Source organism: Leopardus geoffroyi, chromosome A3 (genome assembly GCF_018350155.1).
Source record: "Leopardus geoffroyi isolate Oge1 chromosome A3, O.geoffroyi_Oge1_pat1.0, whole genome shotgun sequence".
Classification (NCBI taxonomy): domain Eukaryota; kingdom Metazoa; phylum Chordata; class Mammalia; order Carnivora; family Felidae; genus Leopardus; species Leopardus geoffroyi.
This window is the reverse complement of record NC_059336.1, coordinates 22,439,546-22,465,273: the sequence shown is the minus strand read 5'-3', so window position 1 is coordinate 22,465,273 and position 25,728 is coordinate 22,439,546. Positions and strand designations below refer to the sequence as shown.

At 38.0% G+C, this 25,728-nt stretch overlaps 1 protein-coding gene and 1 long non-coding RNA gene across 5 annotated transcripts in view; one reads left to right on the top strand and one right to left on the bottom strand.

The window, feature by feature from the left end:
• Positions 1-1,512, top strand: part of LOC123580250 — a 44,885-nt gene extending 43,373 nt beyond the window's left edge. Inside the window, exon 3 of the long non-coding RNA XR_006703206.1 lies at positions 1,420-1,512. This is a non-coding gene — a long non-coding RNA (uncharacterized LOC123580250). The remainder of the gene's footprint in view (positions 1-1,419) is intronic.
• RBL1 (RB transcriptional corepressor like 1) overlaps positions 1-25,226 on the bottom strand; it is a 62,130-nt gene extending 36,904 nt beyond the window's left edge. The window contains exons 1-11 of one of the 4 annotated variants that reach the window (XM_045444662.1): positions 24,749-25,226; positions 20,091-20,224; positions 12,608-12,808; positions 12,177-12,241; positions 11,942-12,070; positions 11,670-11,830; positions 9,806-9,855; positions 8,224-8,410; positions 6,970-7,136; positions 2,586-2,698; positions 2,292-2,395 (exon numbers count right to left, since the gene is read on the bottom strand). In XM_045444662.1, the coding sequence (XP_045300618.1) occupies positions 2,292-2,395; positions 2,586-2,698; positions 6,970-7,136; positions 8,224-8,410; positions 9,806-9,855; positions 11,670-11,830; positions 11,942-12,070; positions 12,177-12,241; positions 12,608-12,808; positions 20,091-20,224; positions 24,749-24,904 (1,467 nt within the window). In that variant the 5' untranslated portion in view covers positions 24,905-25,226. The remainder of the gene's footprint in view (positions 1-2,291; positions 2,396-2,585; positions 2,699-6,969; positions 7,137-8,223; positions 8,411-9,805; positions 9,856-11,669; positions 11,831-11,941; positions 12,071-12,176; positions 12,242-12,607; positions 12,809-20,090; positions 20,225-24,748) is intronic. The other 3 variants (XM_045444663.1, XM_045444661.1, XM_045444664.1) reach the window with 3 other exon arrangements.
• Positions 25,227-25,728: the final 502 nt, after the last annotated feature.

Here is a 25,728-nt window from a genome sequence, read left to right as displayed (position 1 = left end):
GATTCTGTGTCTCCCTCTCTCTCTGCCCCTCCCCAACTTGTGCTCTATCTCTGTCTCTCAAAAATAAATAGATGTTAAAAAAATTTTTTTTGAAACAAATAAAAAATGTTCAGATAATCAAGAGGAAGATGGGGGAAAAAAAAACAAACAAAACACCAAAGAGTACAAACAGAAAACAAGAAATAAAATGGCAGACATATGCCCTAACAGATCAATAATTAAATGTAAGTCTGAACTTACTGATTTAAAGAGACTGAGATGAAAAAATGTGACTCAATTACATGCTGCCTATAAGAAATTCACCTCAAAGATAATGATACATGTAGCTTGAAAATAAAAGGATAGAGAGGTGCCTGGGTGGCTCAGTCAGTTAAGCAACTGAATCTTGATTTCATCTCAGCTCACGATCTTAGGGTTTGTGAGATTGAGCCCTGCACTGGGCTCCATCCTGACAGCACAGAGCATGCTTGGGATTCCCTCCCCCTCCCTATCCCTCCCCTGCTCAAGTGCACTTGAGCGCATTCTCTCTCTCTCAAAATAAATTAATAAACTTAAAAAAAAAGAAAAGGATGGAAAAAGACATACCATGCAAACAATCAAAAGCAGGAGTGGCTATATATGAACAAAAGATAAGACTTTGGAACAATTAACGGCTTCAGAGAGGACATTATCTCATGATAAAAGGCAAGAAGACATAGCAATCTTCAATGTGTATATATCAAACAGCAGAGCTTCAAAATATATGAATAAAAAATAACCTGATAGAACTGAAAGGAGAGGGGTGCCTGGCTGGCTCAGTCGGTAGATTACCTGATCTTGGAGTTGTGAGTTTGAGCCCCACACTGGGTAGGGAGATTACTTAAAAATAAAATCTGGAAAAAAAAAGAAAGAACTGAAAGGAGAAATAGATAAATCCACGATTATATCTGGAGACTTCAATACTGCTCTCAACAGCTGATAGAGCCAGACAGAAAATGAACAAGGATACAGAAGAAGTCAACACCACCGTAATTAATACTATAGAACTGACATTTACAGAACACTCTACCCAACAACAGCAGAATACACTAGGGGTCATAAAATGAACCTTAACAAATTAAAAAAAATTGAACTCATAAAGAGTGTGAGTAGAATGAGCATTACTACAAAAGGGTAGCATGAGGGAGATTGTTGTAATAACAGAACAATTCAGTATCTTGATTTTGGTGGTAGTAGCATTAATCTACAAGTGATGCAATGGTGAGGAGGAAGATACATACATTGTTCCAATATTAATTTCCTAGTTTTGATATTACACTATGTAAAATGTAGCCACTGGGGGCAACTGACTACATAGGACCTCTCTGTACTACTTTTGTAATTTTCTGTGAATCTATAATTATTTCAAAATAAAAAGTTGAAAATTTACTTCTTTCTCAGGAAGCTATGGAACCATATGCTCTATCAAATATTAAGATAAATCACAAAAGAGAAAGCCATGAAATCCAGGAAAAAGGTGGACCAACACAAGAGAGAGATGAACATTTCCAGAATGAAAACTAAAAGAAATTTTATTACATTAGTTATGCTGCACCCCTAGACATCAACCTGTTGCTAATGGAACTGAAAGTTAGAGGACTCCAAGAGTGACAAGAAAGAGGAGGAGGAGGAAACTGAAAGATGATATTAACAGCTTTGAGTTTTTATAAACAGTATGTATATATGTACGTGTGTACATATGTATGTATTTACTTATGTATTATAGTAAGCTCTATGCCCAACACGGGGCTTAAACTCACCACCCTAAGATCAAGAGTCACATCCTCTGCGAACTGAGCCAGCCATGTACCCCAACAACTTTGACTTTTTTGAAAAATTCCTTTAAATAGCTATTGGAAAGAGTGGTCAGACTTATCAAATGATCAAAGGACACAAAGCGATTTCTTAACAAGCCACTTACAGTTTATTCCTCAAAAATTCCTGGGAGGTATGAGCAAATATCTTAATTATCAGTCGGGTTAATAGTTGGGGGAGGGGGGGTGACTCATTATTAGCTAGCTGGGAATGAAAGGACCTGAAGGGAAAGGATACTAATGATGTACCAGAGATGAATTTCATGTACTTTACATTTCTACCTAGAGGTGGCCAGGTCTAGATGTGCAAAACACAACTAGGGCCAACTAGCAAGTCATACTGGCTAAGTTTGCTATTAACTGCTGATGCCCACAACACCCTTAGAGCCTCTCAATACACTGTTTTAAGGCTTAGGAGTTCTGAACCTTACCAGTGGCTGGGAGAATGGATTTACTTACTGACATGTCCATTCCATGAAGTCTTCGTGTTTCCTGAACCATTACAGTCTCTAATATTTTATAATACAAAATTTCCGCAAGTTTTAGTCTGTTTACAGCAAAGTCTAGGGAGGGGAATAAAAGGGAAAATATTTGCTACTGAAATGTAACTGTTAAGCACTGAAGGACAAAACTTATATAAGCTTAAATCTTATACATTAAGAATAGCAAGAAAGGAAAAAATTTAATTTCTACTTTTTTAGGGCCAATCTATCTACTTTCAATGCTGTGTCAACTTTAGTTTTGTCTTCTTACCTATGTGCGATCCCGGCTGTTCATCTGTTGATTGAGTATAGTGTTGGCAGAAAGTCTCTCCTATTCCTTTCACTATTTTCATAATGTTTTCCATAGGATTACGTATACAAGATCTATAAAATAGAAGAGGAACCTAATTACCAGGAAAAAAACCCAGACTACTAACATTTCAAGAATTTGGTTTTAGTGACCACAGTTTTATTCCCAACTGTAAATCTAGATATGTTAAAAGCATGTTTCAAATAAATCTACAGCTTTTAAACAAAATCATCTCGCATACTGTTTTGGAATTTCAACATTAGCAGTGTCAATATTATCTCTTTTGTTCTTCTATTTATATGACATTTTAGAAAAGGCCAAATTATAGGGATAAAGATATATCCGTATTTGCCAGTGGGTGGGATGACACAGGGGTTGACTAAAAGGGGCATAAATTTTAGGGGCTGATGAAATTGTTAAAAGGATGACTCCTATTGTGAATTATATAAATATATATATATATTTATATATATATAAATTGACCTATAAATTATACTCCAATAAACCTGATTTAAGAAAAATAGAGGCTATAGCAGTATTTATGTATATATTACACATACATATTATAATATGTAATATAATTTACTATATATTTATATATATTACATATATAATTATATAATATTATAATTATAAACACAATTATATTATAAATGTAATATAATTATATTATAATTGTATAATTATAAATATAAATGTTGAAATTCCAAATTTAATTCCAAATATAATTTTAAATACATATATTTATAATTATATATATTAATATATAAAAATATACTTATATAAGTAAATATAAAGTTGAATTCCAAATTATAATTATATTATAAATATATTATTATAATTATATTATAAACATTACACATTATAATTACATATAATTGTAATAATATATTACATATTAATTATATATTATATAATCATACAACTATACAGTTACATATATTATATATATAATATATAATAGGCCATATTATAGGGATAAAAAATAAATCAGTATTTGCCAGTGGGTGGGAATGATATAGGGGTTGACTAAAACAGGGCATACATTTTGGGGGCTAATGGAATTGTTCTACATCTTGATTGTGATGGTGGTGGTTACATAACTATGCATTTGTCAAATTTCATACAACTATACAGTTAAAAGGATGACTCCTATTGCATATAAATTATACTCCAATAAACCTGATTTAAAGAAAAATAGAGGCTATAGCAGTATTCATATATATATTATATATTATATATTATATATATATAATAGATACAGTTGATCCTTCAACAAGATGAGTTTGAAGTGTGCAGATCCACCTATAAGTGGATTTTTTTCAATATAGTACAGTATTGCAAATGTATTTTCTCTTTATGGTTTTTTTGTAAATTTTTTTAATGTTTATATTTGAGAGACAGAGAGAGAGAGAGGGAGGAATGGAGGAAGGGGCAGAGAGGGGGGACAGAATATCCGAAGTGGGCCCTGTACAGACAGCAGAGAGCCTGATGTGGGGCTAGAACCCATGAACCATGAGATCGTGACCTGAGCCAAAGTCAGATGCCTAACCAACTGAGCCACCCAGGCGCCCCTCTTTATGATTTTCTTAATAACATTTTCTCTTCGTGAGCTGAATTTATTCTAAGAATACAGTATACAATACATATAACATACAAAACATGTGTCTATCAACTGTTTATGTTACTGATAAGGCTTCTTCTAGTCAACAGTAGGCTGTTACTAGTTAGATTTTGGGGAATCATTAGTTATGGAGTACCTGGCTGGCTCAGTCGGTAGAGCATGTGACTTGATCTCAGGATCATGAGTTTGAGCCCCATGTTGGGTGGAGAGATTACTTAAAAAAAAAAGTTATATACATATTTTTTGATTGTGTGGAGGGTTGGTGACTCTAACCCCCATGCTGTTCAAGGGTCAACTATATATATTTATAGTAGTGGAACAATAAACTGTATGTAATTCTCATCAAAGCCTAAATAATAATAAATAGAAAAATACAGCACTAAAAAGGCACTTAGCAAGAAATAACTGTTACCCTTATATTGTTACCTTTCTGTCATTCAAACACAGAATCTTAATTCAGAAATGACAAACAAGGGCAACTGGGTGGCTCAGTGGTTAAGCATCCAACTTTGGCTCAGGTCATGACCTCACGGTTTTTGAGTTCAAGCTCCACACTGGGCTCTCTGCTGTCAGCACAGAGCCCTCTTCCGATCCTCTGTCCCCCTCTCTTTTTGCCCCTCCCCTGCTTGTGCTCTCTCACTCAAAAATAAATAAACATTAGGGAAAAAAAAGAAATGAAAAACAAATCCAGACTATGAGAAAGAAAGTGATCTGCCTGAAACCAGATAATGATTGCAGTGTTCAGGACTCTCAACTCCATGTCCAAACAGACCAGTATGATGTGTAGAAAGGTAAGCAACACATATGGCAAAAATACTTTGTTTTTATCAAGTTCTTCTAATGCAAGCTGTGCCTCTTGAGTAATGTTTTCTTCCAATTAGGTTGTCTTTAATTTTTTTTTAACTATTTTTTTTAAGTTTATTTATTTATTTGGGGGGGGGGGCTACAGAGAGAGAGGGAGAGAGAATTCCATGAACTGTGAGATTATGACCTGAGCCAAAATCAAGAGTTGGATGATTAACCAACTGAGCCACCCAGGTGCCCCTCATGTCTAGGTTTTTAAGTTAACTTTTTGAGTTAACTGTTGGATATGGTGTAAGATAAGAGTCCACCTTCATTATTTTGCATGTAGACATCTAGTTTTCCCAGCAGCATTTGTTGAAGAGACTATCCTTTCCCCATAGCGTAGTCTTGGCACCTTTGTCAAGGATCATTTAACCAAATACATGAAGATTTATTTTAGCATTCTCTAGTCTGTTCTATTGGTCTACAAGCCTGTCTTTATGTCAATCCAATTCTGTTTTGACTATGGTAGCTTTGCAATATATTTTGAAGTCAGGAAGCATTCCAGCTTTGTTGTTCTTGCTTTATTGTTTTAAAGGTATTTTGAAATTCTACATGAAATTATAGGAATTTTTTTTCTATTTCTATAAACAATGCCACAGGCATTTTGATATGGACTGTACTGAATCTACAGATTGCTTTGGGTAGTAAGGACATTTTAACAATATTAAATCTTCCCATCCATGAGCATGGAATGTCTTCCCATTTATTTGTTTCTAGGTCCTTTGTGTTTTGCATACTATGTTTTCTTGCTTCCCACTTTCTCTTGTTGCTATAAAATGTTTGCATCATTACCTTGACACTTCTTTTCAACTTGTTCATGCTTACACAGTTTAGTCCAGATCTATTTTATTCAAGTGCTATGATTGAAGCTCTCCATGACAGTCTTCCCACCCTATCAGCAGTCTGCATATCTTTTGAGCTGTGTCTGAGGTTAGGATTGTTCTGTCTACTTTTCTGTAAACTAAAGGTTTGGGGAGTAGAAGAGAGCTCAGGTGATGTTATGTTCAGCTTTTGTTAGAAGATCAGGGCTTTGCTTATTACTCTTCTGAGATTTAGTTAAATATCCCTATTCCAGGGTTCACTATATCTAGTCAGAGATATCTTCTAGTTCTATTAGGATTAGGATCTCACCCCAAATCAGTATGGAACCTTGGAAAAGGACAGGCCCTGGGAGTTTTTCATATTTCTGCTGTGATCTTGGTGGTGGAATATAGGGGCTTTCACCTGGGAAGGTATCTATGACCTTTTACTCATTTTCCTGCTAACCCCATTTGTTTCTCTCTACATCTGGGGTATTAACAAACAGTCTCAAGATCCATCAACATATCTTCTTTCCCTAGTAATGCTTCTTGGAGATGGGCATATAAGAACCATCCATTCCTTTCCTTACCATCATTTTGGAAATTTATAGCATGAAATCATATCCCTCTCCTCATTTGGTTGCTGCTAGTAAGTAGTTTGCTGGTTTTTACTATTCTCTTATTTCACGAAGTATTAGGAAAGAAAGTTCTCTGATCTGGCTTCTATTTACCATCTTTACTAGGACACATGCCTCTTTATCTTAAGCAACTGCATTAAAATTCCATTTACTGCTGCACCATCAATATGTATTCAGTCTCCCACTTGATGAACATTTAGACTGAACCCATTTAAAGTCAATGTAAGAAGAAAACCAATTAATGCATAACTTAGGGGTAGATATAAGAGTGGGATGTCAGGGCTAAATAACCTTAAGATGTATTTATTTAAACTTTACGGTCTATAATATTATGAAATAATATCTCTATGTAACTTTAATAGGTACTTCCATCTGATTTTAGGTCAACATACCTTATAATTAAAATTTATTTAGAAAGATAATCATATTATACTTACTCAAAAATATTCATAAGTTGTTCACTTGGTGCATTTTTCAGTCCAGCCACAATACTCTGTAACCGGCTCACACTTTGAGTGGCTGAAGCAACAGGAGTAATGACTGCTTCTTTTTCTTGTAAATATCGCCGTCCTGTCAGTGGGGTAGAAGGTGCAAATGATGTTTTCTGTCAAAAAAGAAAAATCTTTTAAAAAGTTTAAAAAGATTAAAAAGTTACCTTGCCCTCATTATGTGTTTAATTCAGTGTATGTATCACCTTCTCTATTCATATTTAGTAGTACTTTTTTCCTCCCTCCTCTGGTTATCCACCAAATTTTTAACAATATAATGCTAATAACATCCTCACATTCAACAAAACACTTTTTCAAAGTACTTACTACCTATTATCTCATTTTATCATAATACTCATTTGAAATATACACATTTTCACTTTACATATGAAACAAGCACAGAAAAGTTTAAAAAACTGTTGAAGCTGATAAAGTTAATGGAAGAGGCTTGGTCTAAAACAGGTTTTCTACCTTCTAGACCAGTAAATTTTCCATTAGACCTCATTCTCCAACCCATTTTACACATAAATACATAATTAAGCCTTCACTATTCACAATCAAGCCCAGAGTTGTATGGCTAAAGTTCAGGGAAAGCACATAGTTTGTCATGGGTAGAAGGAAACTAAATTTTAAAGCAAGTGGCTTAAAGTGATGCAAAGAATAATAAGAAAGCATAAACCCTTCTTTATGTCAAAAGACACACACCCTACTGAAAAGTCCAGGCATTCTGGGAAAATACATCAAAAATATGAAAAGCATCAAGAAATGAGGTAATACTAAATGCCACTTTTAATTTTCTTTAATGTTTATTTATTTTTTGAGAGACAGAGAGAGACAGAGTGTGAGAGGGGGAGGTGGAGAGAGAGGGAGGGAGGGGTAGAGGGAGAGAGAGAGAGAGAGAGAGAGAATATGAATCCAAAGTAGGCTCCAGGCTCTGAGCTGTCAGCACAGAGCCCGACGTGGGGCTCGAACCCACAAACTATGAGATCATGACCTGAGACAAAGTCAGATGCTTAACTGACTGAGCCGCCCAGGTGCCCCCTAAATGCCACTTTTAAAAATTACTTTTTAAGGCTTTCATGGAAAATATAAATTAGTAGAAGAAACTCAAGATTTAACTTGAAAGATGTGTCTGTTGTTAGTAGAATCACACACAGAGAGAAAAAGATCATTCAAGACTGAGGCCAGGCTAAGTTATATTACTTTTTCAAAGTGTTGTTGAAGATTACAGTCCACATTAGCCTGTGCTGTCAGTTTCCCTAATGGGGCATCACCAGTGAACTTTCGAGGAGTTCCAATTTCCTCTTCTGCATCTGCTCCCAAAAAGATCCTCTCATCAAAATCACCAACAGTTAAAACATATTCTTCATACTCCTTGTTCACTGCTTTGCTGAAAAGAGAATTATTTTATTTACTTTTAAAGATTTTTTAAAATTATTTTTTTTAAAGTTTATTTTGAGAGAGAGAAAGAGAGAAAGGATCATGACCTGAGCTGAGATCAAGAGTTGGATGCTTAACCCGCTGGCCACCCAGATGCCCCTTTAAAGATTTTACTAAAAAAAAAAAAATTTTTTTTAAATGTTTATTTGAGAGAGAGAAGAGACAGAGCACGAGTGGGGGAGGGGCAGAGAGAGAGGGAGACACAGAATCCGAAGCAGGCTCCAGGCTCTGAGCTGTCAGCACAAAGCCTGATGTGGGGCGTGAACCCATGAACTGTGAGATCATGACCTGAGCTGAAATCAGACGCTTAACCAACTGAGCCACCCAGGCATCCCATAAAGATTTTAATATTTATTCATTTTTGAGAGAGACAGAGACAGAGACAGAGACAGACAGAGAGAGAGAGAGAGCGCGCAGAGGAGGACAGAGGATCCAAAGCAGGCTCTGTGCTGACAGGAGTGAGTCTGGGGCTCGAACTCACGAACTGTGATATCATGACCAGAGCTGAAGTCAGACACTCAATCGACCGAGCCACTCACATGCCCCTTTAAAGATTTTATTGTTAAGTAATCTCTACACCCAACATGGGGCTCGAACTGATAAGCCTGAGATCAAAAGTCTTGCGCTCTTCTGACTGAGCCAGCCACGCAACCCAAGAATTATTTTAAGTAGCTAGAATAAAACTAAGTTACACACAGATTTACCTTTTTTTAAAAAAAATTTTTATTTATTAAAGTAATCTCTACACTCAACATGGGGCTTGAACTCATGATCCCAAGATCAACAGTGGCATGCTCTACCAACTAAAACAGCTAGGCATCTCCACAATGGATTTATCTTCACTTCAAGATAGATTTAGACTCCAAGACCTGGAAAAGCTGATGACTTTCAAATTTTTAACTCTGCCCATCTAACAATATTGAAGGTTCTTATCTGATTATGGACATGCTTCACATTCACATATATAATGATAATAAATTACTCTGAAAGATGAGCAAAAAGAGAGTATAAACTTAATCTCAAAACTAGCTGAACCTAATTAAGATCTGATCATTGAGAGAACAATAGTTGCTTTGAATATATATACATTCTGAATTTGCCAGAAGTCATTGGGTCTGTTTATGAGTTTCTCTGGAAGGAGCTCTTTTAAGTGGCAAAGGTTTCCTAAAATAAGTGTACTTAAAGACAACAAGGCTTAGTTAACAACATCTAGTTAATACCACTAATGCAGAAGGAACTTGAGTTTGAAGGAGTTAAATTGATATAATGTTCCACTTAATAAGTTGCAATAAATCATTATTGACAGCCTATAATATGGCAGATACCATTAGTGTTAGATACTTACCTATTATCAGTAAAACTGGAAAGGTCCAGGAGGCATTCTCCTTTTAAAATCTGGGAAGAAAAAGTCATTTTGTGACATGTAATTAAACACAATAACATACAAAAACATGACATTTATCTAAATTTTCACATTGGTAGTTGTTATAAATAATATACACACAAAAGAGAATTACTGAATATTTCTTTCAAACCAGTAAAACCTATATAGTGTGCAAATAAAAGTTTAAAGTCCATTTTGAAAATACTTTGAAGTTGGCCTATGGCAGTGGTTTATAAATTCTAGTGACATAAGAAGCACTTAGGGGAACTTATAAAAAATGCAGACTGATGGACCCCAAGGTCTGAGCTGAGGCAGCATTTTATATAAATTCCCCAAGTGATTCTGACAAAAGCAGTCCAATTTTAAACACTGGTCTATGGAGAAGGGAAACTAACATTTATTGAATGATTATATGTATCAGGCAAGAAAAAGATTCAAAGGGAATATAGGTACTGTTGCTGGTGAGAGAAGAAAAGTACAGTTTATAATATTTTCTATGTACCCCACACTATGCTTAGACTACTATACATCAGGGTTGCAAACTCAAATGCCTTCAGGGGTCAAAGCTCAACATACATAAATGAAGAGGGTAGAAAGCATACTTCCCATCTTAAAAGACGTGGCCATCATTTAACTTGATCAGAGTTACCCATGTAGAAATTCATGTAGATATTCCAATCCTGTTTTGCCATAGCTTCTGATTTTTGAAAGAGATTGTCACATAAAAAGTCTTTATATGTAAATTAAAATGGAATGAAATTAAAATAAAGAATGTCCTACACAGGCCAAACAAAATATCTGTGGCCCAAGAGCAGAAGGACAATTGTCCAACTCAGGATACTTCAGGAGTGAAATGAAGTCCTATAATAATTATGCCAAGACAACAACCCAAAACTAGATAATCCAGGCAAACCAAGATGTATGGTCATTATACCTTAGAGCTACTAGTATGCTGCTGCTGCAGAGCACAGAAGACATAATCCTTGAGTTCCTGTCAAAGTTTACTTTGCTGGAGATGTTTAACATACAGATAAGGAGCCACCACACACACACACACACACACACACACACACACACACACACACACACACACTGGAAGAAAGATAACACTAAATACAAAAGTTTGTGTAAAAGAAGAGCCACCACGTAGGAAAGACTTTATGCTTAAAGAAAAATCTCATAATATCTACAAAGAGGGGTACCACAGTGATGACCTAATTTAAAATCCTTTTTCACCAAAGAGAAAACTCAAGGACTAGCTGGATTAAATGGCTCAATGTTTGGGAAGACACTGAGACCAAGAGGAATAAGCCATTTCATAAATACAGAAATAGCTAAGTGAATTACCTAGAGGAAAACCCAGAATGCATGCAGATAGCCTGTAAGCGGCTACAAAACTATAACGGATTTCCTGCTATATTTATATGGAATTAAAGCTATAGTTGTTATAGATCATCCCACCTTTAGAAAATACTCAGCAGTTACTCAAATTGTGGCAGTAAATTAGTTTACTCTGACCTCCTGCTTTTTACGTTCTGTTCTTCGTAATTCTCTTATCAGAGCCTCTTACAGCTGCCTCTGCCTATGAATTTACTTGACAGTACATACAGTTGGCCACAGTCTTTAACAGCTCAGTTTGCACACCACAAAAGATCATAGGGCAATTCTGCACCACAGCATTCTACATCACAGCAGAGACTGAACCCTGATAATCTTGACCTTGAGTCCTGTAACACTGAGAACTTGCTTAAAACCTTGTTTTTGCCTTTGAGGCTTCTGCTACTGACTCTTAAGAATCTTAGCCATTCACTTATAAGTACAGTACCTTTCTGTCAAAGAGTTTTGAAATATACGGCTTAAAGTAGTGCTCCTTTATTCCTTTTGCTTCTACTAGAAGTCCATCATGCAGTTCACACAGTACAGCAATGATGCAGGGAGGTTCTTCAGAAGCCCTAAAGTCAGCAGTATGGAAATCAGATGGTAAACCTAGTTTGATAGGGTATGAAGAGCAAAAGAGGGGGAAGAAGAATATGGTCAACTTTCAAAACTTTTTCTAAAAACTAATGACGAATTTTTAAAAATAAATAAGGTTATTACCTTTAAATGATGGGTTTAACAAATCTCGTCTATTTGGGCATATAATGGCATTGGCAAAAATCAGATCCAAGCAGCACAGAAGTAAATGGTAAGAGTTTACTAAATCATCTCCAATCATACGAAAATTACCTTTATAAGAAAAAAAAAAAAAAAAGACACGAAGACCAGAAACCTCTCATGTCAAATAACCAGTTCCCACAGTAGAAATGTAAAACCACTGAAAGTATCACCTTACCCTTAGTATAAACAAAGAGGGTCCAACAGAAATTAAAGAGATCCTTAACACTGCAAGGAATCCTCCTAGAAAGAAAAAATGTACTTTTTAATTGACTAATTTGCTAAATATCACTCCACATTTGTCATTTAAATTGAAATAGCAAATATAAATAACTAGAAAGTCAAATTACATGTAAAATTCCATTCACAAAGGACAATTTACAGTCCATTAAATGGACTTAAATAAGCCTTTTTAAGTCTGCACAAAATAATCAGAACATAAAAAAATAAGTATTACCCTGAATTTCCAGATATGGTAATTATAAATGGGTTTTTAAAAATTTTTTTCCCACAAATGGATTCTTATGGTAAAAAGCAGACTTTAAAAATGCAAATTTCCTAAGCTTTATGTTTTTTTAATATCAATTATATAACGATTAAGGTTCTCACCTCTGCTTCCTGCTTCGTGGTAACCTCGGTAGCTCTTCATATGGATTTTGAAATATATCTAAAAAAATTGGCTCAAATTTTTTGAAAATTACAGTAGACACCTCAAAATTTCTTTCTAGCCTTTCTATACGTTCACGAAATTCTTGTGGCAGGTTTGACATGTCCATCCACTTCTTCATTTTATTAAAAAACTGTATTAAGCTAAACAAATTAAAAAAAAGCAACTTTAAAAGGAGTCCATACAATGGACAAGTTAACATTTTATTTACGCCAACAAATCTTTATTTAAAAACCTAAATTTAGGGGCGCCTGGGTGGCGCAGTCGGTTAAGCGTCCGACTTCAGCCAGGTCACGATCTCGCGGTCCGTGAGTTCGAGCCCCACGTCGGGCTCTGGGCTGATGGCTCAGAGCCTGGAGCCTGTTTCCGATTCTGTGTCTCCCTCTCTCTCTGCCCCTCCCCCATTCATGCTCTGTTTCTCTCTGTCCCAAAGATAAATAAACGTTGAAAAATAAATAAATAAATAAAAAATAAATAAAAAATAAAAAATAAAAACCTAAATTTATCAAAAAAAAAAAAAAAACAACCAAAAAAATCTCGCTCCCAAGTGCTATGAAATTACTCTGACTCCCAGAATCACTATAGGAATGTAGATTTTGAATTATGGTCATTACATCAATGTCTTCTAAGCAAGGGGCAATGACACCTACCTACTTCTTTTATTCCCTACAGCACCTAGACAGTAATTTGTATATACATTACAGAGTAAATACCAACAGATTGTTGAGTTCACAAAATTAGTTTGAGGACAGACATAATCTCCCAAGTAGTGGATTCTGGAAGTTGATCACAAAGCACCAGACAGCTACAGTTTAGGAATAAAATTCAAGTGTTCGTGTTCCAATGTGTGGTTCTACCACCAAATATAAACGAAGAAGGTAGTACATATCCAGAAAATCACTTAATGATTATTACTCCACCTTTCTGGCTTATTCAATTATGGGTACATTTTTTATGTCCCCATGTTAGTATGGTCTTAGATTGAAAATATGTAGTGCTAAAGTCCATTTAAGTGTCTAGCACTATATACAGAATACTTTTTTTATAAAGATTTTAAAAGTAATCTCTTCACCCAATGTGGGGCTTGAACTCACAACCCCAGGATCAAGAGTTGCATGCTTTACTGACTGAGCCACCCAGGGGCCCCTGGAATGATACTTTAAAACAATTTTTTTTTTAAATGCTATTTAGCTTTTTGAGAGACAGAGACAGAGAGCGAATGGGGGAGAGGCAGAGAGAGAGGGAGACACAGAATCTGAAGCAGGCTTCAGGCTCTGAGTTGCCAGCACAGAGACCAATGCAGGGCTCAAACCCACAAACCGTGAGACCATGACCTGAAGCTAAGTCCGATGCTCAACTGACTGAGCCACCCAGGTGCCCCTGGAATGATACTTAAAAACAAAAAAAGTTGATAGAAGACATCATCAGCTAATTGTCCACAGGTACTCAAACTCCAGATATGCCGACTGAAATCTGACACTCTAAGAGTCTTTTTTTACAAATTTTTTTTTTTACTCTTTATTTTTGAGAGAGAGAGAAAGAAAGAGAGAGAGAGAGAGTGAGTGGGAGAGGGGCAGAGAGAGAGGGAGGCACTGAATCTGAAGCAGGCTCCAGGCTCTTAGCTGTTAGCACAGAGCCTGACTGGGGCTCGAACCCACGAACCGTGAGATCATGACCTGAGCCGAAGTTGGACACTTAAGCGACTGACTCTTGATCTCAGCTCAGGTCATGATCTCATGGTTTGTGAGTCTGAGCCCCGTGTCAGGCTCTGTGCTGACAGCTTGGAATCTGCTTGTGATTCTCTCTCTCCCTCTCTCTCAGCCTTTCCTTGGCTTTCTCTCTCTGTCTCTCACAATTAAATATTTTAAAAAAGATTATAAACAATAGCCAAAAACATTATTGCCAGGTTGCTAAATATTTATTTGGGCTGACAGATTATAGTCTCTTGTAGGAGACTTTGTTTGGGGAGGCAGCGATACTCAGCATGTGAAATCCTTTCCTTTGTTTGAGGAATTCCCCAATTTTGAGTCTTGCCATCTGCTAGATAGATTACCTTCACTGGAAGTTAGGGTGAAGGCATAAAACCTGAGGTCTTTGATATATGTTTGGGATTTTGAATATGGAGCTGGTGGCGCAGAGAACACAACAACTGATTAATTCTTACAATCAATTAGCTCTTAGGGGCAAATACAGTCACAATGTCCAGGGATGGTACTGATGATCATGCAAGTCATGTCCTTGTTAGATAAATTTTTGTGATATGCTTTTCGCTATAGCCAGGCTCCTTTTGTTCCTGGACATTTTCCAAGTCTATTTTTTCAAGTCATTCTAAAGACTTTGTCAGCTATTCAATATCCTTTCAGTAAATTTCTCTTCTCCTTAAGTTAGCCAAAGTTGGTAGTTGGTATCTGTTTTTTTATAAACAAGGGGCTTGACTAACACATCCCCATATAAACCCACTGTATTTACTGTTACCCCAAAAATGGCTGTTCTATCGTGGAACAAAGTACATCAGATGTTTGAAAACAAAAAAAAAAACCTTACAGCATTGTTATTACTTAAACTAGGATTATGATTTTTAAAACTAAAATAAGAATCAAAGTAAACTTGACAGCTTTCAAAACTATTCTGTTCATTGGGATTCTGTTGTAAAGAAACATTATTCCAAAATCCACATCACTGGCCATCAGGGAAATACAAGATACCATTTCATGCCTACTAGAATGCCATAATAAAAAAGACAAATAATAACAAGTATTGGCAAGGGTAGTGGTAAAACGGAACCCTCAAGCTCTGCTGGTGGGAATGTAAACTCGTGCACTTTGGAAAACAATCTTGACAGTTTCTCAAAAGGTTAAACAAAGAATTCCCATATGATCCAACAATTCCATTCATACATATACACCACCCCCCAAATGAATATATGTCTCCAAAAGTTGTACACAACTGTTCATAGCAGCATTATTCATACTAGCCAAAAGGTACAAAGAACTCAAGTATCCATCAACTAATAAGTGGATAAACACAATGTGATATATCCATGCAATGTAAATATTATTCAGACATAAAAAGGAATGAAGTGCTGATACATGCCAAGGGCTAGGAGGACGAAGAAGAAGGAAGTTGTTGTTTAATTGTTACAGAGTTTCAATTTGGGAAACTGAAAAAGTTCTGGAGATGGATAGTGGTGATGGTTGCACAATGTAAATGTATTTAATGCCACCGAACTATATTCACTTAAAATTGGTTACATGGTAAATTTTGTTATGTAGATTTTACCACACACACACACACACACACACACACCCTAAAACAAATATAGAGTAGGGATGGTAAACATGGGGCATACGTCCCAATAGCAGCACACTACTGAATTTTACTGGCACTCAAAAAATAAAAAAGAAATTATTGTGTAAAAAGTTAACATCATCAATGTTCCAATTAAAATTATGAAAAAAAAATTTTCATGAACTAAATATTCATTCAGGTTCTATTATAACATGAAAATAATGAATGTCATCTTGATTTAAATCGCAAGTTATTGAAAAAATTGTGAAAAATGTGGAAAAATTACTTCTCAATACTTAATACAATAAGATGCAGACAAAATAAAATAAAAATTCAAATTATATAACAGTAACTATTTTTTAATATTACACTTAATAGCCAAATAAATTTTTAGTTGGAACTCATTTTAAGTTGAAAGTTGCTTTGGTTAAGTTTTTTCACAAACTGAGGCTGAATATATAAATACAGTTCAAAACAAACATGCTAATATTTGTGGGTGGATGCATATGTAATACAGCATGGACTTGGGAGGCTCCGCCTTTACTAGGGGTATAACCTTTGGGAAGTAATTTAAGTTCTTGGTGACTTGGTTTCCTTATCTGTAAAATGAGATTCATTTCATGGGATTAACTGTGAGGATTAACTGAATAAAAAAATACAAACCCTTAGTATATAGTAAGTGTCTACCATACAGGTAATTTCTCAATAAAAATTTTCTAGTTTTACATGTACATCTAGAATCTAAATTTGCACAGTATTTTGCAGTATGATTTATGAGCAATATTTGATGAGAATAATCAGGGGCACCTGGGTGGCTCAGTCGGTTAAATGTCTGACTCTTGGCTTTGGCTCAGGTCATGATCTCATGGTTCGTGGGACCAAGCCCCATGTAGGGCTCTGTGCAGAGCCTACTTGGGATTCTCTCCCCCATGACCAAAATAAATAAACATTAAAAAATATATATATTTAATCATTTAAAATTATCCTTAAAGTTCAAATTGTGAAAATAGCCCAAATTATTATAAATCAATGTAAATAATAACATCACTTGTAATTCTTTATTTGTCTGAACATGATGAAGCTGGTCTATGCTCTTTTAGTAGTTCAGAATCTGACACCTGAAAAAATTTATATCAGGGGCACCTGGGTGGCTCAGTTGGTTGAGTGTCCGGTTTTGGCTCAGGTCATGATCTCAAGTTTGGTTGGTTCAAGCCCCACACTGGGCTTTGTGCTGACAGGCTTTGCCTGCTTTGAATTCTCTATCTCCCTCTCTCTCTGCCCCTCCCCTGCTCACTCTCTCTCAAAAATAAACATTAAAAAAAAATTTTTTTTTAATTTATATCAATCTACATTTAAAAAACTAGTATCTTTTGACCCTTCACTACATTTTTAGAAATTTAGCGGAAATACATTTTCACAATGATGTTCAGCTGTGTATTATCACAAAGAACTGGATACAACCTAAATGGTCATTGATAAGGGGTTGGCTAACTATATGAAACATCTTTACACCCTAAATCCTAGAGTAAGGAAGAACTACTTATGGTGATATGGAAGGATTACCATATTAAGAAAAGCAACTGCAAAACAATACATATAGTTGGATCGCATTTATGTTTTAAAAAACAACCAGAACACTAAAAAATGGGCTTTTTTTCCTGTTTAATAATTTATTAACAGTAAATTGTTTAAGTGGTTAATTCTGGGGAATGAGGAAAAAAAAGAAAGAGATATCTTTACATTTTTAAACTTTCTGTATTATTTGAAAATTTGTGAACCTTTTAAAAAATGATGGTAAAAGTATACATAACAGAAAACTTACCATTTTAACCATTTTTTTTTTTTTTAATTTTTTTTTTTTTTTTCAACGTTTATTTATTTTTGGGACAGAGAGAGACAGAGCATGAACGGGGGAGGGGCAGAGAGAGAGGGAGACACAGAAGTGGAAACAGGCTCCAGGCTCTGAGCCATCAGCCCAGAGCCCGACGCGGGGCTCGAACTCACGAACCGCGAGATCGTGACCTGGCTGAAGTCGGACGCTTAACCGACTGCGCCACCCAGGCGCCCCACCATTTTAACCATTTTTAAGTGTACATTAAGTACATTCCCAACGTGCAACCATCACCACCATACATCTCCAGAATGTTTTCATTATTTGAAATTTTTACCATATACTTATACTGCTCTAAATTTTAAGTTCTTCTTTTTGGTTCAGTTTCCCCAACAACCTAATATTCTAAATATTTAAAAATTTTTATATGGTCAATAATGAGAAACACTGATAGAAAAGTCAGATTATTTTATATTACAATGAAGAGGGATATTCTGCTCAATTAAAAAAATTATGTGAATTCAATCTTAATTATACTTTCATTTTATTTTTATCACTAGTGACAAAAATTGATACCTATTAAAGTTTTAAAAACTGCCTTCAGGGAAAAATTTTGTCTTTAATGTACTATTTTTCCACTTATGAAAACTAAAATTGTTCTGAGAAAAAAAAATTTCGGATTTTAATTTAGCATGAATTGAAACCTAATTGCTCTCCCTGGATAGGTCTTTCAAAGTTTGTTTCTCTTCCATGCTGGAAACCCATGACAGCAAATAGACAACAACCTCAAGTAGTCTTGTCATGGGTAGAAAATCCCAGAAATTGAGAACACTACCATCTATATCTGGTTCACTCCATTTCTTCTGTTTTGTATCCAGGCAAATAGTTCCACATGATTAATACTAGAGCAAGTAAAAGCTATAGCTAAGACCTTCTGATTGCTTACCTGTTGCAAGGTAAAAAATACTAACTATACAGTAGAAAAACAAGACAACACCTTTAGCAGATAATCAAAATTAACATCACCAAAGAGAAGCAGGTGGATATCGTGCCTCCAGATGTAATATAGTGAAGACACAAAACTACTTATGTAGTTTTCTATCTGGGGATATGTAACTTGCTTCTAAGTATAAGAAAATATGAGACAAATCCAAAATGAGGAGTAATCTATTAAAAAGGAGGAGGTAATTGGGGTGCCTGGGTGGCTCCAGTCGGTTAAGCATCTAACTTCAGCTGAGGTCATGATCTCATAGTTCATGAGTTTGAGACCCACAACAGGCTCTGTGCTGACAGCTCCAAGCCTGGAGCCTACTCAGACCCTATGTCTCCCTCTCTCTCTCTGCCCTCCCCTACTAGCACTTTGTCTTTCTCTCTCTCAAAAATAAACATTAAAGGGGCGCCTGGGTGGCTCAGTCGGTTAAGAGGCCGACTTCGGCTCAGGTCACGATCTCGCACTCTGTGAGTTCGAGCCCCGCGTCGGACTCTGTGCTGACAGCTCAGAGCCTGGGGCCTGTTTCAGATTCTGTGTCTCCCTCTCTCTCTGACCCTCCCCTGTTCATGCTCTGTCTCTCCCTGTCTCAAAAATAAATAAACGTTAAAAAAAAAAAAATAAACATTAAAAAAAAATTTTTTTTTTAAAGTGGGGGGTAAGGTGGTTGTGGACTATATTCTTGCTGTGGAAACATTCCTGATTAAAGGAAACTAAACAGACATGATAAGTGAATGTAATAACTGATCCTAGATTGGAAATTGTTCTTTTAAAAAGCTGCTATAAAGACCATTATTGGATCAACTAATAAAACTAGAATAGAGATAATAGATTAAATTATTGTATCAATGTTAACTTTGCTGAAGTTGATAACTGTTGTAGTTATCTAAGTTTATATACTGAACTATTTAGGGACAAAGGGCTATAATGTATGTTACTTACTTTGAAATAGTTGAGGAAAAACTATTTGAGAAAGATCAAATGACAAAGCAAATGGAGTAAAATGTCAATAGGTGAATTTGGGTCAAGGGTATATGGGTGTTCTTTCTACTTTGCTTATTTTTGCAACTTTTCTGAAAGCTTGAAATTGTCTCCAAATTTAAAAAAAATAATAAAAAAAGCTACAGATAAAAAAGATTTAGTACAGAGACCTCTGAAGTCAGAATTTGAGGAAAAGGGGCAATGGAATAATGTGAGAATTGGAAAAGGAGACCTATAGGATAACAAACTTAAAATGGAATAGAGTTAAACAGAAATTAAATTCTAAAGCTAAATTTAGGACTTATAAAACAGTGTTTGAAAAATCAAAGTGCTTTACCTTAATTTAGCTGAACGTAGTATTCTGGTAAGTGAAACACAATTTCCTTCCATGATACCCTTCCCAACAGTAGGAATAATGCTTTTGCGGCATGCAACATATAACGAACATGCCAACCAGTGTATAACTTCTCCCTGGCAGGCAAAAGACAAACAGTAAAATGGATGTATTATGTTAAAATGCTTGAATTCTAGAACCAAAAAAGATCTTGGAATTGTCTGATCTTACATTATGTATATAACAGGCCAAAGTGATGAAGATATTTGCCCAAGGTCACAAAGCTTAGTTTTGCAGTAATGGGTATAAAACTCCTTACATCAGTCCTGTATAAGATGCTAAATCAGCATTAGTCTAAAAACAGATCTTTCATCTACACCCCAAATCTAATATTATCCAAAGAGTTCTCTTAAAATTTCTCAGCACTGGCTTTCTCAATTTTATAACACCGGTGAGTCATGGCCTTAAAGATGCTTAAGTTCCTAGGGCGCCTGGGTGACGCAGTCGGTTAAGCGTCCGACTTCAGCCAGGTCACGATTGCGCGGTCCGTGAGTTTGAGCCCCGCATCAGGCTCTGGGCTGATGGCTCAGAGCCTGGAGCCTGTTTCCGATTCTGTGTCTCCCTCTCTCTCTGACCCTCCCCTGTTCATGCTCTGTCTCTCTCTGTCCCAAAAATAAATAAACATTGGAAAAAAAAATTAAAAAAAAAAAAAAAAAAAAAGATGCTTAAGTTCCTTTCCACCATGTTAATTTTATGTTTCTTCTTTAACCAGTTTGGCAGAGAAAGGAAAGTACTGAGTAGAAAGATGGCCAGGGAGACACATAAAAAGTTCATATCTATCTCAAGCAACATAAAGGAGACTGTCATTTTTGTTAGGTAAAAATTTGGGGAATTATTTATCTAATCTTTAAAAAATTTTTTTATTTTAGAGAAAAAGAGAGAGCATGAGCAGGGAGTGGGGTAGAGGGAGAGAAGGAGGGCGAGAGGGAGGAGGAGGGAGAGGAGGAGGAAAGGAGAGAGGGAGGAGGAGGGAGAATCTGAAGATGTTCCACGCTCAGTGAAGAGCCTGACAAAGGGCTTGAAGCCACAACCCTGGGATCACAACCTGAGCCGAAATCAAGAGTCAGATGTTCAACTGACTCAGCCACCCGAGCACCCATATTTACCCAATCTTTAAAATAGTAATTTAGCCTATTTTAGCAGATATCTCAATTTATAATGCTATAAAAAAGATGACATTTGGTAATTCAACACTTGTCTGCTTTAGACTTGAGATATCTCCCAAGTTAGAATCACTTTATTATTATTAATGTTTATCTACTTTTGAGAGAGAGAGAGAGAGAGACAGAGCCCGAATAGGAGAGGGGCAGAGACAGGGAGACACAGAATCTGAAGCAGGCTCCAGGCTCTGCACTGCCAGCACAGAGCCTAATGAAGGGCTTGAACCCATGAACCATGAGATCATGACTCAAGCCAAAGTCAGATGCTCAACCAACTGAGCCACCCAGGCATCCCTATTATTTTTTCTGAAGTTTATTTATTTTGAGAGAGAGAGTATGCATGCCAGTGGGGGAGGGGCAGAGAGAGGGAGAGAGAATCCCAAGCAGGCTTTGCATTGTCAGCGCAGAGCCTGACATAGGGCTTGATCCTACAAACAGTGTAAAATCATGATCTGAGCCAAGATCAAGAGTCAGACACTCGACTAAGTCACCCAGGTGCCCCTTAAAATCACTTTATAAGTTTACTACTGAACTATATATGGATTTTAAGGTTTAAGAATTAGACACAATACAGCACAACATATTACTGTTCCTATTTACTATTCTACAGATCCTCTCTAAGACCAGATTCTAGAAGGATAAAAACATGGAAAGATTTCTTGTAGTAATCCAAAAGGGGTGGGCAGAAATGGGGTGGGCACCAATAGAGTTAAAGCCCAGTGTTACTACCTTAAAGTAGTGAAAAATCTTATTTGCTCAAGGTATTAAATGAGGCATGTAAGCTTAAGTTTGGATAATTTTAGAAGCCTTGATTAACCAATTATTTGGGAATAGCATCCAAGTATTACAAGAGCCACTGGAGGGGCACCTGGGTATCTCAGTCGGTGAAGCATCTGACTTCATCTCAGGTCATGATCTTGTGCTTCGTGGGTTTGAGTCCCACATTGGGCTATGTGCTGACAGCTCAGAGCCTAAAGCCTGCTTCAGATTCTGTGTCTCCCCCTCTCTCTGCCCCTCCCCCAGTCACACATGCTCTCTCTCTCTCTCTTAAAAATAAACGTTAAAAAAAAAAAAAAGAGCCATTGGATACAGGTTACTAGATGAAAACACCATTGAGATAAAGAAAATAAGCACTGAAAGTTTTGCTTCTTTTTCCTAAAAAAAAAAAAAAAAAAAAAAAAAAAAGGCATCTTTATTATTTATTCTGATGCTAGACCTTAGAAATGCAATGATGGTTTCTGACCTCATGGAATTACAAATTTAGAGTTAAGAAAAGGAACAGAAAACCATGATCTATAATTGGTGAGACATGCTGTAAGAATTGAAGATAAAGTGTGAGAGACTATAGTATAATAACTGATGTTAAGTGGAGGTCAGAGAAGGATTCACAGAGGGAGACACCAAAATGTAAGAGGGAAAGGGAAAGGAGAAATGTAAGCAGGAAGTTGTTAGGCATACTGACAGGCAGGAAGCTGGGGACAGGGCTTCTTAACAACAGAGGGGCACCTGGGTGACTCAATTGGTTAAGTGCCTGACTTAGGCTCAGGTCATGATCTCGACGTTCACGTGTTCCAGCCCCACATCTCAGTCCCTCCAGCCCCACATCTTCAGAACCTCTGTCCCTCTCTCTCTCTGCCCCTCCCCTGCTTGCATGCATGATCTCTCTCTTAAAAAATTTTTTTAAAGATTGCCTTATAAAAACCAGTATATCTATGAAAATACCTACTCTAAGAGTCTTTCACCAAAAACAAACAAAAGAGAAAAAAAAGGAGGGGCGGCTGGGTGGCGAAGTTGGTTGAGTGTCCAACTCTTGCTTCTGGGTGCAGGTCATGATCTCATGGTTGGTGGGATGGAGCCTGATTCCGGCTCTGCGCTGTAAGTGTGGAGCCTGCTTGGGATTCTCTCTCTGCCCCTCCCTGCTCGTGCTCTCTCTCAAATAGATAAGTTAATTTAAAAAATAAAAGAAGAGGAAGAATATAAAAGACTCTGGACAGAATAAACCCTCACCAAATCTTCATTCACAGATCTGTGCTCTCTAAATCAAACATTCAAGATGTCCTGATTAACTTCCCCTAACTGGAGATTTAGTTCTTCAATTTGCCTGTTGGTGAGTGGGAAAAGTTTCCAGGCAGAGGGTGTGGCATGAAGAAAGTACACAAGTGGGAAGAAACTTGGCATGTTCAAGAATCTGAAAGAGGTGTCCAGTTTAATGCCCTGACCAGTTTGCCCAGTAAATGCTTATTCAGCGACCAAAAGAGGACTTGGGATGTCGGAAACACTTTCTTGGGCTTTTAGAAATTAGTTTGTTTTCACTGAGTGGCCATAATTCATAATCTCCCTTTCTTATTCTTCCTTCAGCTTTCCAGTCATGCCACCATTGGATGCAGGTCACTGTCCTTTATCCAGTCTACAATAGTCCTACCGTAGAGACATACGAAGAGTGTCTCTTAGGTATTTTTCCCTCATATACAGACACACATACTCCATTTCAAATATCCAACTATATGCTTCTGAACCCACCAATTAATTATTTCACTGGGTGGTGAGTCGGTGGAGCGCTGTGTGTGTGTGTGTGTGTGTGTGTGTGTGTGTCTAGACCCCTTGGATCATGAAACAAAACCTCTGAATTTAAATATAATGAAATACATTCCGCCGCAACGCCATCTCTACACTGCATTCCTTGTCTGGATTCCTATTATAATTAGCAGAACGACCCTGAGGAAGACCCTTCTCTGGGCCTTGATATTATTACCTGGAAAGCAGGTATAATTCGGCCCTGCCATATTCACAGGGCGGTGGGGGAGGACTCAATGCAAGAATGGTTGGGAAGAATCTAATGATGGTTTACACTTATTTTATCCAGAACCAGGCACTGTGCTAAGCATCAGGATACGGACACAGGAGCAAGCTGGGGCTGAGAGCCTTTCTTCAAAGCGAGCACCCCACACTTCCGCCCGGACGAGGCCAAAGGGTGGAGGCCAAAGCTTAAGCCCTTTCGTGGAATGGCGATCCCAGGTCGGGTTCCCAGGGTCGTGGTGAGAACTAAGTGAGATAACAGATTTAAAGAGCTGGGCAGTGGTGTAGGCACTAACTTCACTTTAGCTTTTACCATTATGGCATTTGGTTTTTTAACAGATTTACGGGCACTATCATGACGTCTGCAGCGCTCGACGGAGCGGAGGGAAGCTGGTCTGGAGTCTAGGGGACCCCCGAGTGACGTGTGACCCTCCGCTCCTCTTCCGGACTTCGGTTTCCCGCCTCAGATGAAAACGGATAGATTGGTCTATACCCGCCCTTCCAGCTTCGCACTCCTCTGCTCCCGCTGGGCAGCGACCCTTCCCGGCGGGGAAACTCCCACCGCCCCACAGGGTGGGGTAGGGGCGGGGCGAGGGTGGGGCCTGGCAGGGGTCTGGTCCGGCCGCCCCACCTGTCGCCGCTCACCTCTAGGCTGTAGTTGCCCCGGATGGCGGTGAAGTCGTCCAGGGCTTCGGCCGCGCTCCCCTCGTCCAGGTTCAGCTCCTGGCACAGAGCCTGCAGCGCCTCCCCGGCGGCGGCCAGCACCGCCGCCCCCTCAGCGTGGGGCTCGTCCTCGAACATCCCCTCAGGCCCTGCGGGCGGCGCAGCCACGGCCCCCCGGCTCCTTTCTCGTTTTCTGGGCGCGCTAACCCACAACCCCCTGCGCCAAAGCGCGCGAAAGTCGGTGACTTTAGCACGACGTCTCTCCGACAGTCTGCATCCGCGTTTCCCCTCAAAAAAGTCCGTTTCTCCTCCAGGGCACCCAGTGGCCTCTCTCTGGAGATGTGTGATAAGAAGATTGATCTCAATTCCTGGGGAAAAAAACAAAAACAAAAACACCCTGGGCGTGGTCTTTGTCGGGCTGCGAGGGGCACAGCCAGCGCAGCAAGTTGTTGCGGAGGGATCGGCAGCCGCGCGCAGAGGCTGCTGGGAATTGTAGTCCATATCCTGCCTTGACGGCCGCGGCGCTGCCCGGGTCTCGGCTGCTCTTCGGCTTCGACGGAGCTGTCTCTTGTGAGGTGATCTCCTCGATCGTCTTCGGGAGAAGCCTCCTCTGTACCACTAACCCATGGGCGTGTGTTTTCCACTGCCTCGCCAAACTTCGTCTCAGACTTGCCCCTTGATAAGAGACCGAGGCACGAACTGAAAAAAGTGGTCTCGTGACAGCGGGAGGCCTCGGGATTCCTGTCTCCAGCGGCCAGTGAGTGGTCTGTTGGATGACTGAAGGGCTGGAGAGGCAGGGATGTCAGGGAACTACTCCTTGTCTCTTCCCGGTTGCTAAACCAGGCTAGACCTGGGCTGAGAGAATTGCAGTAATCAATGACCCTGGGAACCGTCCTAGTCAAGGCAGTCATTCCAGGCTTAGAAATGGCCTGAGCATAAGCCTTAAGGCATGGAACGGGTCT